Here is a 15513-nt window from a genome sequence, read left to right on the forward strand (position 1 = left end):
TGTAGGTTGGTCATAGCTTTTCTTCCAAGAAGCAAGTGTCTTAATCATGGCTGCAGTCACCATCTGCAATGATTTTGGAGCCCAAGAAAATAATGTCTGTCACTGTTTCCATTGTTTCCCCCTCTGTTTGCCATGATGTGATGGGACTGATGCCATGATCTTAGTTTTTTGAATGTTGAGTTTTAAGGCAATTTTTTTTCTCTCTCTTCTTTCATTTTCATTAAGAGGATCTTCAGTTCCTCTTCACTTTCTGCCATAAGGGTGGTGTCATTAATTAAGGCTTAATCATGCACATGAACGAAAACATTAACCAAAACCAAAATATTCCTGGGAAGTCATCTTTGAATATTAAATTAACTAAAGTAACAAAAACATTTCTTTAATGTATATTTATGAATTTTTTAAATGTTTGAAATTTTAAATTTTGTTTTTACGCTTTGAGACATTGAACATCACCAAAGTATCAGAGAATTTCAAAACTCTTGGGTTAAGAGCAACGATGTTATTCCAAGTGCTAGTTAATAAAAAGCAGCCAACCAAAGGCAAAAACACTGCATCCGTCATCTGCTTGATTATCATAATACTGAACTTGATTGGTATTTGTATCTACCAGAATTTCTTGGCTATTAGAATAGAAAAGATCCAGAGTTTTGAGCAGTTCACAGTAATATTGTGAAGGTTATTTGGATATTTTCCTAAGGCCGTTTAGTATGTGGCTGTGTTGGTGCCCCAGATCAAGTAGTATCTAGGAATGAGTGGGGAAAAGGGAAAGAATATAAGAAGCAAATGAAATCTGTGGAAATTGTGACTTGTACTTAGTAAGTGATCAGTAAATCATAGATTCATAGAGTCTTAGATTTGGGACATAACCATCCCTTTCTTTAACGATGAGGCCAAGGGCTCAAGTCTGTGAAGTGAGTTGCTTATGATCACCAGATAACTTAGAAACATATTGAGTAAGGTGATGCTGGCCAGGGAGGGAAATTAGAATTCTGTATTTATTTCTAAATGTTCAGGAGAAGACTAATGATTCATGATAGGTTCTTGTTCTCTTTTCCTACTTGGTATTTGTCCCAAATACAGTGAACTCTGAGATCAGTGTGTTTCTTTCTCCTACCAGTAGTATTCTGCCACTCATGATGTCAAAATTCTCCTTGAATTCTACCACTAATGGAGGAAATGAAGTGAAAGAAAGAGGATATGGCAGGCAGCAAAGGCCAAAGGAATTTTTCTGTTGGGGTTATAACTTAGGCCAAGGGAAATCATGAGAAACTGGGAATGGAAAGTGATCAGCATGAGCCTTATCAAGGTATCTTCTTCAGGGGATATGATGGTCTGTATCTCTCTCAAGTTAGAGAAGTTCCTTTACCATGCCATGCTGTTCTGGCTTCAGATAACAGAACTAAACTAGCTTAAGAGATTTGAACAACAAAGCCACCAGAAGAGCCTGAATGTTTTCCACACCTACCTGATCTTTTGCTCCTTTCAAATGGCAACTTCTTTCTTTCTCACTGCACCCTGGTCATCCCTACATAGAAAGAAATATAGACAAGCCACCTCTGGACTTTCATATCTCAAAAGCCACCATAGAATGACTGAAAAATGAATTCTTTTTTTCCCTTGCACAAAAATCCAAGGGGAGAAATTCACTGGGAGTCACCATCTCTCATCTGATCAATAGTGACCAAGGCATTTTAACTTGTCTAACTTGGAACTTTGAGTGTCTCAACTTAGAATGACTCACTTGAGATGGAAAACAAATGAAAGTAGAAATAGAATTAATCTTTGACTCTGGCTCATGACTTCTACTTTCTCACTCTTCCCATATGCCCATACAGAGTACCACCTTCCTGTCTAAATCTCTGGGCTCTAATATTCAAATTATTTGAGCTAGACTCAGGATAGACCAGTCACCATTGAATAGGATGCTCTTTTTGAGTAGGGCTTTCATGCCAATTCATTCCATAGGCTAGTGGTCAGATACACAACTTTGGCCAGGTATCAATCAATCGGTTAGAACCAGGAAAATGGGATCAAGCCTGAACAACTTGAGGATTAAAGGCAAATCACAAGTGTGTCAAGTCTAATGAAATTGGTAGGTATCTTGTATAGGTTGTCTAGCATCCAAAATATATGTAAGACCAAATTTTTAAAACCAATGAATATTAACTGAAATACCTCTTTTACCAAGAATTACTTTAGATACCTGATTGAAATCAAAGTATATAGGAGAGTTCCTGCCCCAACAGAACTATCAAATTGATGGAGAGTAAAAATTATTACAATGGACTCAAGTAGAAAAAAAAATCCAGAATATTTAATTTTTCCCTCAATTTAAGCTAAAATACACTATTTATTTCTTCATTTTTTTCAAAGTAATTGTCAGAAAGAAGACTTTTTCAATACATAAATTTAAGTTTTTCCAAAAGCAATACTTAAAAAAAAAATCACTTAAGTTGCATTTCTGGGGAGAGGTGGAAATTTTTAAAAGAAGTAATTTTCATGGAAGAGAGGTGTTTGAGAGTCATCCTAAGAAACACAAGGCGATTTGGGGAAAGGGAAGTGGAAAGAGATTGAATGAAAGAAAAGAAAAAGGGAAGAGGCTGAGAAAAACAGCAAAGACAATCCCAAAGAGCAGTGTGAACACTTCTGCTGCAGTCAGTACCACTGGCCAAGAAACCATTACCTGCTCAAGGTTTAGTTTCTCCTGGCCCTGTGCTACTTCTGGATAAAGCTGCATGCTCAGCTTGTTTGGCCTCCTCTCTGTTCCTCTTACTTGCTGTGGACCTAAGAAAGGGGAGGCTGAGGCCTCTGGGAAGAAGCTGCTGTTTCACTTTGTTCCAACTCCATCCACATTCTTAAGGGACAGGACTATAGATAAAAGATGTGGGGGAGGAATAGGAAGGTCTCAAATGATGAGTGAGGAGGCAGGGTGACTTAATTTTTAAACTCCCCTGATACTTTTTATTTATGTAGTTGCTGCTTCTAGAGAAGCCGAAAAGGGAAAATAATTCATTCATAGAAGGCCTGTGCAAATAGCAAACCAATAATCCCCTACCCTCAGGAGGTTCTGGCCTTTGTCCTGGGTACAGTTTCAGAGTTGTAAAAAGCAAGGGATATGTGCACTGATATGATCCAATCCCATATGTTTTAGACCAAGAAGAGTCCAGAAACTCCTATGGCTAGCAATGACTTCTGGAGGTCGTGGAGTGTGAACATGGAAGAGGACTAAAGCAGGATCCACTGTAGGATAAACCTAATTATTTAAGATTGGTTATATCCTAACATTTGCCTTAAGTTATTTCAGACTGAGCAGCTCAGCCCTGGGACAATTTCTAGCCATTTAGAACCAAATTGGTGTCTTTGGACTAGAATCTGCTTAATGAGAATGAACCTAAAACCAAGTTGTCCTAGAGTCCAAGGAAAAGATGAAGTGACCCCATAAAGTCTAAAAAATCTAAAGATGCAGCTCTACAAAAGTGAAAGTCTAGTTTGATCAATTTGCGAGTGTGGGAATGATGGGAGAGACTGTATAGTAATATAGACTGAAGAAAGAGGAGTACTTACATTCCCAGGACTACCTACTCCGCAGATGTTAGCAATTACTGAACCAGCTTTTGAACTACTGTCTGAATGTGAAGCACGAGGAAGTAGGAAGCGAGGGAGGCTAATACAATTGAAGCAGCGTATTCTTTTCTTCTATTTCTAGGGCAGGTCCAGTCTGTGGATGAGCACCGTGGAGTGTGGAGTAAATGGTGACTTTCTGGCTAAAAAAACACAATCTTTTTTGTAAAGCATCTCTCGGGTGGTCTCCACGCTTTCCGGGCCAGCTGTCCGGCGTGTGGCTGGGGGTAGGGGGGCGTGTGGTCTCTGATTCAGTTTGTGGCCTCCGGTGAGCCCTTTAAATTCAGCTCCCCCCGCCCCCACCGCTAGGCTCACAGCTCCCTGACAGGTGTTTTCCCAACTCCTGAGGCCCACGATTTTGGGGAGTGGCTGAACCAATAAGATTTCCCTTTGGGGGGAAGGCGTGGCTAGTTGGGTCAGAGCGGGGGCGGGGTTTGCGTGGCTGAGCCGAGCCAGCCTGGCTGCGTGGAGGGTTGTTTTACCCACCGCCCGCCCCCCCTCCCCCAACCTTTTTTTTTTTCCCTCCCGGACGGAGTCTTATTAATTTCTCGGTGGGGCTGCAGCTGGAGACCGCGGAGCGTTGGAAATGACGCTCGGAGCTTTAATTACCGCAGCCGCCGGACAAGTGTGAAGAAAGCTGACAGCAAAAAAAAAAAAAAAAAGGACAGGATCGGGGGTGAAGCGAGAAGCTTCTCCCTCCCGCCCCTTTCCTCCCAATTTGGACTGGAGGTGCAAGGAAACTGAAAAGGGAGTCGAACAGAGTCGGGCTGGGGGGAGAGGCCGGAAACCTACCGCCTGTTTGCAATCAACTTTTTTTTTTTTTTGGAAACCCTTTTCCGAACCCTTCCTTTTTATTGTTGGCCAACCAGGGAGAGAGCGAGAAAGTGAGGAGGGAGCGAGAAAGCGGAGGCTCACACGGGGACGTAGCTGCCCGGTCCGGCTCGGAGCGCCGCCGCACACCCTCCAGTACACTCCCACCCGCGCGCGCCCTCCCGCGCACCCTCTCCCGGTCCCCCGGGTCCGGGCCCTAGACCCGCGGACGCGGACTCGGTCGCCCGCGCTCGGAGCCGGTGCACCGCGCGCGCCAGTGCCCCTCGCGCCCCCACGCGCCCCCGGCCGAGGGATCTCCTCCGCGTGTCCGAAAGGGGATTATGCCATTTGGACATGTAATTGTCAGCACTGGATCTGAGACTTCCAAAAAATGAAGCTGGCGACAGGACTGTGGGTCTGGGTGAGCCTTCTCGTGGCGGCGGGGACCGTCCAGCCCAGCTCTTCTCAGTCAGGTGGGTCGCGGTCCTTCTCGCGCTCCCAGGGTTGAACCTGCTGCTGCCGGCCGAGCGGCGCCGGGTGGCTCCTCGCCCCCTGCGCCCTTAGCCCAACCAGAGACCCTCTCGCTCTCGGGCGTGGAGGGACCACGTCACCCGCGTCTCTTCCTTGTGTTTTTCGTTCGCCCCTCTTTCTATCCCAAACTTACCCTCTGCGTGGGCATGTGTTTATTTATCGTGAAAAACCACTCTGCGCCCCTTTCTCCGTCCCTTTTCTCTTTCTCCCCTTGTTTATTTATCGCGCGTTTTCTTCGAGCCTCTCTAAGCCGGATCCCTTCTGGTAGCGCCTGTTGTGCGGGACGTGGGAGACCCAAAGCCGGAGTCAGAGGAGACGCTCCTTGCAGCGTCTGCCTACCCCCCGCCCCCGCCCGTGAGGGAAGAAGCCTCGGAGAAGCGTTGCCCGGCCGGGGCTCCGAGGCGGGATTGGGATCCCGGGGCCGTGGCAGCTGGGCTCCGGGGAGCGGGAGGGCAGTGGGGAGAGGAGCTCCGAGAGCCGGCTTTGCACCTGTGTGCGCTGCCCGCGGCCACTGCGTTCCTGGCCGTCCGAGCCTGCGGGGTCAGACCCGACTCGAGCCCAGCCCGGGAGCTGGAGCCCGGCGGGAGGACACGGCTCGGCCGGGGGGCCCGGGAACGCAAGGCCTCCTCCGCTGGCGTCCCCAGCCCTCGCCCCGCGGACTAAGGGGGAGCTGGCTTGCTTGCTTGACCTTTTTTTTTTTTTTTAAATGGCCTGACCGACTTAAGCCGGGAGCCCGGCCTTCCCGTCGGTTTCTGCGTTTGGCTTCAGGAAGAGTTCTTCCTGTAGTTCAACTTGCTATTGGCCGGAGTCCCTCCAACTTCTGTTTACTGCCGGGCGCGGCTGCCGAGGCGACCCGTCAGGCGAATTGATTGAAGCCAAGGCGGGTGCTGCGGCACTGGGTGCGCTACCGCTGCTGCCCGGAGAGCTCGCGCCCCGGGACCCCGCGGGGCAGGAGGCGAACTGACCCCCGGGGAGGAGGCGCGGCGGCGCCCGCAGGGTGGATGACAGCCCCTGCGGGCCCAGGGAGCTCAAAGTTTCTGACACATGAGTTTCCTGAGGATGAAAGTGGGACAGGAAAGGGCCAGGAAAACCGGGAACTGACGCGGCCCAGGGGGCCCTTTTGGAGAGCCGGGGAGATTTCGGGAACCATACCGGGCTGGTCGCGAGAGCGTGGGAGGCACCTTGAGAAGATAAGCCCCCGGGGAGTGGCGAGAGGGAGTTTCAGGCCCTCGGAGGGTGTCCTTCTGACCTCACCAAGAAAACAGCGCGCTGGAGTTTTCCCGCTCCGCCCCCGCCGCCGCCGCCTCCCCCCGCTCCCCCTTCGCCTAGTAAATAACAAGTTACAATCCTCGAGCCTTTCAAAATGACCTTCGAAAGGCACAATGTGCGCCGTTTGTTCTGGCCGTTTGCACCCTCCCAATTACTCCGAAATTCTTCATGCATACCAGGTCCCAGGCTCTAGCCACCTCCGGAATTACACCAACACCGACTTGAGATTCCAAGCGGCCTCTTAGATACATCCCTTTTTATCTCCCTCCCCACTCCGCGTCCCTTCATATTTCCCCTCAATGGGTTGATTATGCACATTGACCCATTCAGAAGCAGTTGCGACTGACACGCAGGCTTAGCCGACAGGAATTTCCACCGGGCGACCTACTGGGGGGCTGTCTGGTGCAACCTCTGCCGCTGGGGGACCCGGCTGCGAGTCCGCAGCGATTGGGTATTAACTGTGCAGCTCGGGCTTGAGCTATGCCTAAAAGCCCTTTTCAGAATTTCTGCAAGGAATGTAATCCAAATTAGTTCTGCAGCTGTCCTCTTCCTCGTCTCCGGCGACACCGGCTCGCACCCTCGCTGGTCTCTTCCCGCTTTCCCCCCGTGAATTGTCAGACCCACACAAGTGAGCCCAGTTAGAGCGCGAGGATTAGCGTGCCATTGTTGTTCCGAGTGTGACTCTGTACTTGAAATTCTGGGGGCACAAAGGCGAGCCTCACTTGTTCCAAATACAAAGTGATCTAGATGAAAGGGCCGCACAAAGAAAAGCTCCCGGTTGCCTCCCTGGTATAATTTTAACACGCAGGCTAAGGTGATCCACTGGAAACTAAATGCCTCCAGGACACCTTCCCCCCCGCCCCAATCTTCCCCACCCCCACCCTCCCGCACCTGACAGGGAAAGTTTGGCTGGTTTTAATGTGGTGCTTTTATAAAACCAAGTTACATTCTGGGGTATGAGTGAGGCTCTGTGTGTTTGTGGTTGTGGATGTATGGCTGTATGTTCCCAAGTAAATACATACTGCGTGTCTCCCCTCTCGCGGTTAGCCGTCAGTAGCAGTTTGGAGGAGTTTGTTTTGGTCCAAATGAGAAATTAAGTGCGGATAAGTAAACTAAGCTGCCAGAGGGCGACAAGATGTTGAGTGAATTGCTTTTAGATGAAACAAATTAAGGAAACGAGGGAAGACAATCTGCTTCTCGCATTATTAGACACGCTTGGAGTTCAGGGGAAAGTGGCATATTTTTGAAATGCTAATTTCTTAAGAAGCAGAAGGAATGCACCTTATTTACTGCTCTATGTGAACAGAATAAAAATATGAGATGGGCAGGGTTCTGTTGTATAGATCTAAGATATAAAATAGTTGTATCTGAAGAGGGCATGTTCTTATTTTTCTCTTCCTTGGGGGGGAAAATCAGCGTTAGAGAAGATTTTTTTGCTTGTTTTGTTTTTTAGTATTCTGAAAGACTTTGTCTCATTTCGAGTGATTTATTTTATCGAAAAATACTATAGCCAAGAGTCCTTTATATGGCTGTTATAAAACCTTTATCTCTAAAAAGAATTCCAAAATTTCAGTCTTCCCGCCATGATGGAGAAATGATCAGTATCACATTTGTGTTGAAATATATATGTATATATGGGTAGTGGTACTGAGGTGGTGGTCTTACATACCTTAATATGTGATATGTGATGAACAAGTTCAGCCCCTATTTTTTATTTGCAAGTAACTTAGTCCTGCTTTTCATTCTATAAAAGAGCATGTATTTTTTCTCCGTCCTTGAGATATATCTCCAGAATTAAATTTTTAAACATTTGAGAAGAAAAAGGTGAATAAAACTTAATTAAATGATGAAAAGATGTTCAATATAATTTAAAAAAATCAGTTCTCTCCCTGCATGTATTTATTGTAAACACACCCATGAGTACAGTTTCCACTTTTTCTTTTCTTTCAATTTTTGAAATTCATATATATGTAAAAGGAGCCTTTTTAAAGTAAGGTATGTTTTTTTTTCTTCAAGATGCTCCCAAATAAATTTATACCTTTTATTGTGACTGCAAATCACTTGAAAATACTATAATGTGGACTGATATGGTAAAATTGGATGACTCTGGTTGTGTCATGATTCTTTGATTTCTGATTTTTTTTCCTTAAACCAAACTCCTTTTATTTTTTTCATACATGCATAGAAAGTCAAATTTTTTGAAATCAAGGTACTTACTCCTTTATATGTATAATTTTCATTTAGTCACTGAATATGTGTCTTAATTAAGGAATTGCATTAGAATATTTACCGGGGCATGCACTTCATGGAAGATTTATGTATTTTTTGTTCTAGCCTGAACACACTAAGTTTGCATTGACTGATTTTTAGAGTTTGCATTCATTTGAGGAAAAACCATATTTTCTTCTTAAAGTAGATTCAAATATTTAGTATTCATGAGCTTTCATCCCTTTGGTTCTTAAATAGAAGTGCTATTTATCATCTGTCTTCTGCATTCACCCTTTCCATTGCTATAGGTTCTTTTTTTATATCTTATTATTTATTGAGTTTACACATATGAGTATATATTTTCCCCATTATCACTAACGGTATTCTTTTTGTGCATGTCTTTCCCAGCAACCTGCCACTCAGCCACTGCAGGAGTCCTCTGAGCCAGTTTTCATTCTTTCTTTCTGATAAATCTGATATGGCTGGTTGGCTGGACAATCGCAAGCCATTCCATTGCTCAGATTTATTCTTGAAAGAAAATAAAAAGGCATCGATCCGAGCTCACTAGCGCATCTCAAAAACCCTGACTCCAAGGCCAAATTTTTCTACAGAGAAGTCCCTTTTTTACCTTCTCTCTCCCTCTTTTCCCCTTCTTGACCATAAAAGTTAGACTACTACCACTTCAAAAATGCTAGGGATGCAAGGCAATGTGCTGTATCTGAATATTCTCTGAAGCCCTGTGATTAGAGCCACCTTGAGATTAATGACTATGTAAGGCACACATTTTAGAAAATGACTTAGTGCACCTTAAACATTGCTGTGTTTTAAAGTGGTGTCATTTTTTGTATTACTTGAATCCAGTTATTAAGAAAAGTTAGTATATATTAAAAGCAAGAATATGGTTTTGCTTTATTTGACAGTGTCCTGCTGCTGTTGGATATCCATGAGTAAATTTTAAGTGCCTGTAACATAAAGCAAATGATCAAAAAAACTCTGTTACTTGCAAACTTGTTGGCACTTGAAATCATGGTTGATTTTACCCCTTTGAGAGATACTGCTTTTAGAGAGAGATGTTAATCTTTACATTGAAATTAGCTTATGGATGTTTAAAACTATAGCTGTTCTACAGAAATTAATTGTCAAGCATGTTCCACTGTTATCTTTGACAGTGATCTACTGAGTAAGGACACAGGGCAGAATTTAAATCAAAGTATAAACTTTTCTCTAGGTTATATCATTTAAGAAATGTTCTACTATGTTGCATTTGACCATATGGAGCTATGTTGCATCTTTATCTAATATTCATTTTCTGAATTATTCTAAATATTAGGCAGTTAAAGTAAAACCTCACTTTTCATGCTAGCTAGTATTCCTACTGATTGAAATTTGCAGTTTATAATGACAAGTAATTCTTCAATTTTCTTTCTTTCCTTTCCTTTTTAAATAAAAGAGCTTAGACCAGAGCTTCCTGAAACTATAGTTTTCCTACATAATTTGAAGGAGATTTTGCCTATCTATAGTGTGGTTAAGTTTGACACAGGACATAGCCAGGTGGTTCAAATAGGGATTTCTGTATTATAGGGACATTGTTCCTCCTCCAAATTCTTTTTAACACCTTGAGCAATTCACATCTCGTCTTTGTGACTTGGCTTGCATGCCTGAGGGTAAAATGCATGTGTTCTCTGTTTCTTCATTGTATAGCAGTTTTCTGAAAAAATGGCTTTAAAATCCTGTGATATTGAGATACATAGCAATAATGAGTTAAATTGATATACTTAAAACATGAACACATGTTAATAAACATAATTTAAACTTTCTAAAAGACCAGCACTGTTAGAAGAGCGCCTATCTAAATGAAATAAAGAGATTATTAAGTTTGAAGAATGTGTATATGAAGGCCATTTCCCCCAAAACTCTACTTTTCAGAACTGGTCTGTGGTCTCTTTAGATTTCGTCTTATTTGGCTTTTTCTGAGTTGTTGATAATTCTGACATGTTATTAAAGAAATTGACCTATTTTCCCAGTGCTTTAATCAAAGCTTTAAAGCCTCTTTCTTTTTTTAATATTTGACACTTCAACTGGTGCTTTGTGTTTGTACTAATTTTTCAAGAGGGAAGAGAACTATCTCACTTTTATAACATGGAGGCAAAATATATGGATATTTGGGGGCTTAATTCTAAAGTGCTTTTTTGAGCATGTCGTAATTGTTTTATAATTGTTTTCATTTTAAATATGTGATTGCTTTGCAGGCCTGTTGCTTGGCACAACTCCAGGGGGCAGCAGCCACATAGAATTTAATGGGAATGGTGCACGCCTGAGCTATGGGTAGTATGGCAGCAGCCCTGCTGTTGTGGGATGCTACAGCGTAAAGCAGCAGAAGAGAAGTTAGGAGAATCGGATTCTGGTCATACAATCATTTTCTGTGTGAATTTAGCTTAGACTTCTTGCTTTAGGTCTCAGTTTTTTCATTTCCATCAGTATAGCTGAAAGTGATACTTAAACAATTAACATCTTGATTTTTTTTTTTAATGATTCAGTTAGACAAAAAAAGGATGTTTAGACTTTTTAGACAAAAGCAAACCATTGGTTTTTAATTATTTTTAAAAGGAACCTCTTTTTTTTTTTTCATGTGAACTCGTGTGTAGCCTTGGTATTGAGAACAGGTAAAGGGTAAAAATAGATGTCTTTTGTTAAAGCTTCATTGAGAAGCCAGCTTTGTGCCCCCTGCCTTTGGCACTCCCCTACTTTTTTCCCACTCTGGCAGGGACTATTCCGTGCTGGCCTACAGAATTCAAGCACTGTTTCAAAATCACTCATCTAGTCCACTCTTCACTTTCTAGGTGAGGAAACTGGGAGCCCAGGGAAATTAGGCAGTATAAGTCAGTTGGCAATTTCCAACACTAATATCATTTTCTTTAGCACAGAAGTACTTGAAAAGTTGCAGACAAAAGAATAAATAAATTCAAGGTTGTGCTATTTTAAAGGAGTCTTGCAAGATTGAATGAAAACAAATGGATTAGAGCCATGGGCCTAATTATCAGACTGTGAAGTTCTTTTCAAGGGGAAAACTGGGGAACATCATCTTTAATTTATATTTAGGAATAATCATTGATTGCATTTGTAACTTACAGCACATTAAGATGAAAGAAATAAAGCAACTTTATTATGACTTGATTCTGTACAATGTTTAGCTGGTAGTGTCTATTCTTTACATAGCATTTTGATCCTAAAAGATGAGAGTTGCCTATGTTAGTATCTGTATATAACAGTGCCTTCAAGAGTTTCTTTTACCTGTGACTTTGTGAAGATAACCAATACATAGAGAATGGTTGTTTCTTCATTCTGTATTAAGTAATATGCATGCTTTAAGAAAATTGATTTTAAAGGATAAACAATGGGTTCTTCATGGACAGTTAGTTGGTGGGGACCCTTAACTAGCAAATCCATGGGAATACTTCAGACTTATCCAGGCCCATCCTTGGAACCAAGGTTTTCTGTCTTAACCACTGTCCTTACTGGGTCCTCGTCTTTTTTCAGGCCCTACTAGGATCACAGTTATTCTTTGCACAAGTGCATCTAAGCCAAGCTTTAAGTACTAAGACTTTATAAATTTATGTCTCTAGTGCCTTTGTCTCCCTCTAGTTGGCTTCTGCAAGATGCTGCCTCTGGGCCTTGTGACTCTGAAAGTCGTTGATTTAACCTTACCTCTCTTTGGTCGGCCCTAACTTCCTTTAAGCGCCAGAGCTTTCTGGACATGGACATGATCAGCATTTCATTGACCATGGCAACAGAAGGGAGGTTTAAACCTGTTTTGGCGGGAAGAGTCACTCTCTGTTAGAAATTTGCAATGAAAATGGGTCCCCCTCTGTAAAAACATTAACATAGACACCAGGAAACTTCCTCTGCAATATCATTAAACCTCTCTCTTGAGAGCTAGTTCAGGATCATTACTGTTAATCACGTTATTTCCAATATCATGGGGTTACTGAAGCATGCTGCTGCTGCTTAGTCGCTTAGTCCTCTGTTTCAGGTTGTGTCCCACCCTTTGCAACCCTATGGCCTGCCAGCCTCCTCTGTCCATGGGATTCTCCAGGCAAGAGTACTGGAGTGGGTTGCCATGCCCTCCCCCGGGGATCTTTCCCACCCAGGGACTGAACCTGGGTCCCCTGCACTGCAGGCAGATTCTTTACCACCACTGAGCTACCAGGGAAGCCCTTCTGAAGCATACTAAATACCAATAAGAATACATAAGACTCACTTTCTCAATTCAGAGAGTTAAACTAATATGAATCAAGGCTCTGTGAATGTTCTATATATTTTATTGTATTTTAACTTTTTTGAAATTGGAGGATAATTATTTTACAGTATTGTTTTGGTTTCTACCATACAATAACACAAATTAGTCATAATTATTACTATATATATATAGTAGTATATATGTATATATCCTTTCTCTAGAGCCTCCCTTCCCCTTACCATCTCACCCCTCTAGGTCATCATAGAGCACAGCAGCTTCACATAGCAGGGGAAGGAGGGGGTATGATGAATTGAGAAAGTAGCATTGACATATATACACCGTCGTGTGTAAAATATTTATTTTATTTGAAACATAATCTAAAAGTGCTTAAAGAGAAGAAAATGAAGGGAGCAGTAAACACACCTTTATTTTCCAGAAAGGCCGCACTTGCAAATAATAAACTTTACCTACCATATCTTTATTCTGACCTTTATTTATGTCTGGTCCCATGTGCATGTGGTCTAGGTGGACATACAAATTTTAAGCTTTTTGGATGTAGATGGGGATTGTAACCCTGCTCTCAGATGCATCTACTGGTCTTCTGTGATGTGCTGAGGATATCTCATGGCTGATTAGGACTGAAAAAATGGCAACAGATTCTCCAGGTTCTATGACTATGTCTAGGATTGAGTAATGGGTGCGCCAGTCCTCTATTTCAGGATGGGGCCCCATAACTAGCGGGGGATGCCTAATTGAGGTCATGGGTGCATTTTGCTTTAAGCATACTCCCCTCTTACTAAAAATTTTATTTGTCATTATTTCCTATTCTTCCTTGTAGGCTTCGAGAATATGAGTTTTTTCTGTGGGGACCCATGAAAACCAAATAAAAATAAAAAGGAATAATTCTTTTAGATACACAGTTTCATTTTTAGGAGTTCCTTTTGTCTGATCATTTTGTCTAGAACTAGAGCAGTGAAGTTTTTTCGATTGCCCGGCTTATTAAAATCTAATCCCTAAGACTTTTGTTGACCTCATCTAGTCCTTAAAAACTCAGAGCAGGCTCTTGGAAGATCCTCTTTTTTAGACTTCCTTCTTGTCACTACCAGGTGACCATTTCTAATACCATACTTTTATTATCCTAGTTACTATTCAGAAGCCTTCAATGGATTCCCATTGCAGAATTCAAAGCCTGTTAAAATAGTCTTCAGTTTCCTTTTTGATCCAGCCTTAAGAGTTTCTTAAGATGTATTCTAAGAACCAGGCTGACGTAGTTGGTATTCCAAAGCCTTGCTTGCTCTCTTTCCTTTGGCTGACCCTTTTCCCTGGAATTCATGGCTCCCTTGGTTGTCCCTGCCTGTCCAAATTGTTGAATCTTTCCATTTCCACATTAAATCACACCTCTTCACTGAGTCTTCCTTCATTCACTACTCTACTCTTTAATCCTTATTTGTATCACCTATTTGCATTTAATCTTAAACCATTCTATAGTTATAACTTTTTAAGAGCAAGCATTTTTATCTCCTGCAGAGACTAATGCAGTGCCACATACATGGTAAGCTCTTTAAAAATATTTTTTTAAATGAAAGAATAACATACGTTTGCCAAAACAATTTTAAGCTCATTCATAGATGGTTATTACTTGTAATTAAGCCATATAAATGCACAAATAAGCTGTTCTAAAAACATAATTATAGAATTCTTAATAATAGATATTAGAAATGTTTATCCGGGGAATTTCCTTAGTTGCTTTCTTGAGCTTTAGGGTATTTCTTTCAATGGAGTGTTTCCAAGAGTATATCATTTGTCCTCATTCCCATTTTTAGAGTCTGCTCATAATATGGCACAAAGTATTTTTGTCTTATTTTGGTGAGTTAAATATATGTAAGTGCCATTCTTAAACATGTAACTCTCTTGTAGTACCCTATGTTTTTGTGGCCATTTCTTTGAGGTTTCTTATCTCTCATTTAAAAATTTTAATCAGTTTAAGCAATAAACATGTATTGACCTAACAGTGTGTTTGAAGACCATATTAGACACTGATGAAGAAGCTCAAGATGCTAGATTTCCCCTTTCTTTTAAACAAGGGCAAATGAGACCAATGAAAAACAATACAAAAATTATGTTATTAAGTGATTTTCCCAAACTCTTAGGGGGAATTTGCCTCTGGAGAAATGCTAATAAGTATGTCATGAAAAAAAGGGTTCCAGACAGAATGTGGTGTTTTCTATTCCTAGATGTATGTGATAATACAACTTTGTTAATACTAAGATTTCTCAGTATCTTAAAATAGACAGCTAGACATATGCCTCCCATTTTAAAAGGCTCCTATAAAAGAAATACTTGCAGCATAACTGAACTGAGAGGTGACTGGGATTCTCTTAGCTGCTCTCTTAGATGATTCATTCTGCATTCTGAAAATTGGTGAAATGATTATAGTATTTATAGTGTCAGATTCTACCAGGGAAAATGCTCTTCCAGACATTGCTTCTCAGGTTATCAGATTTCAAGAAACTGTCAACCTTTCTAGGTCACTGTGGTACCCTAAGTGTACCTTAATTTATAATGGCCCGAAAGAATTAATGTAACATCAAAAATTAGACCTAACAGTCTGCAGAGTGATCTATTAATGAGAAAATTGGGTATGGAGACTTTATTATCTTTGTCTGAAAATTTCTTTTTACAACTTTTCTGATTGTTTTTCCTTTAAGAGTCCCTGAGAAGAAAGTTTGAGTCTGGGATTATTGCTTCTTCTTCACAGACAAGGAAGTAGAGGCATAAAGAGGCAGTATGTGTGGATCTGTCGCTGCAGTTAGCTGTCTGCCTGTCCTGAACCA

General features: G+C 41.8%; 1 protein-coding gene across 1 annotated transcript in view; it reads left to right on the forward strand.

Moving 5' to 3' along the window:
- Window positions 1-1898: 1898 nt before the first annotated feature.
- The window catches only part of LOC120854102 (receptor tyrosine-protein kinase erbB-4), a 1232614-nt gene continuing 1218999 nt past the window's right edge, over window positions 1899-15513 (forward strand). Inside the window, exon 1 of the mRNA XM_040227918.1 lies at window positions 1899-4907. Coding sequence (XP_040083852.1) covers window positions 4826-4907 — 82 coding nt within the window. The 5' untranslated portion in view covers window positions 1899-4825. The remainder of the gene's footprint in view (window positions 4908-15513) is intronic.

The sequence above is a fragment of the Oryx dammah genome, unplaced genomic scaffold (assembly GCF_014754425.2).
Source record: "Oryx dammah isolate SB20612 unplaced genomic scaffold, SCBI_Odam_1.1 HiC_scaffold_27, whole genome shotgun sequence".
NCBI lineage: Eukaryota > Metazoa > Chordata > Mammalia > Artiodactyla > Bovidae > Oryx > Oryx dammah.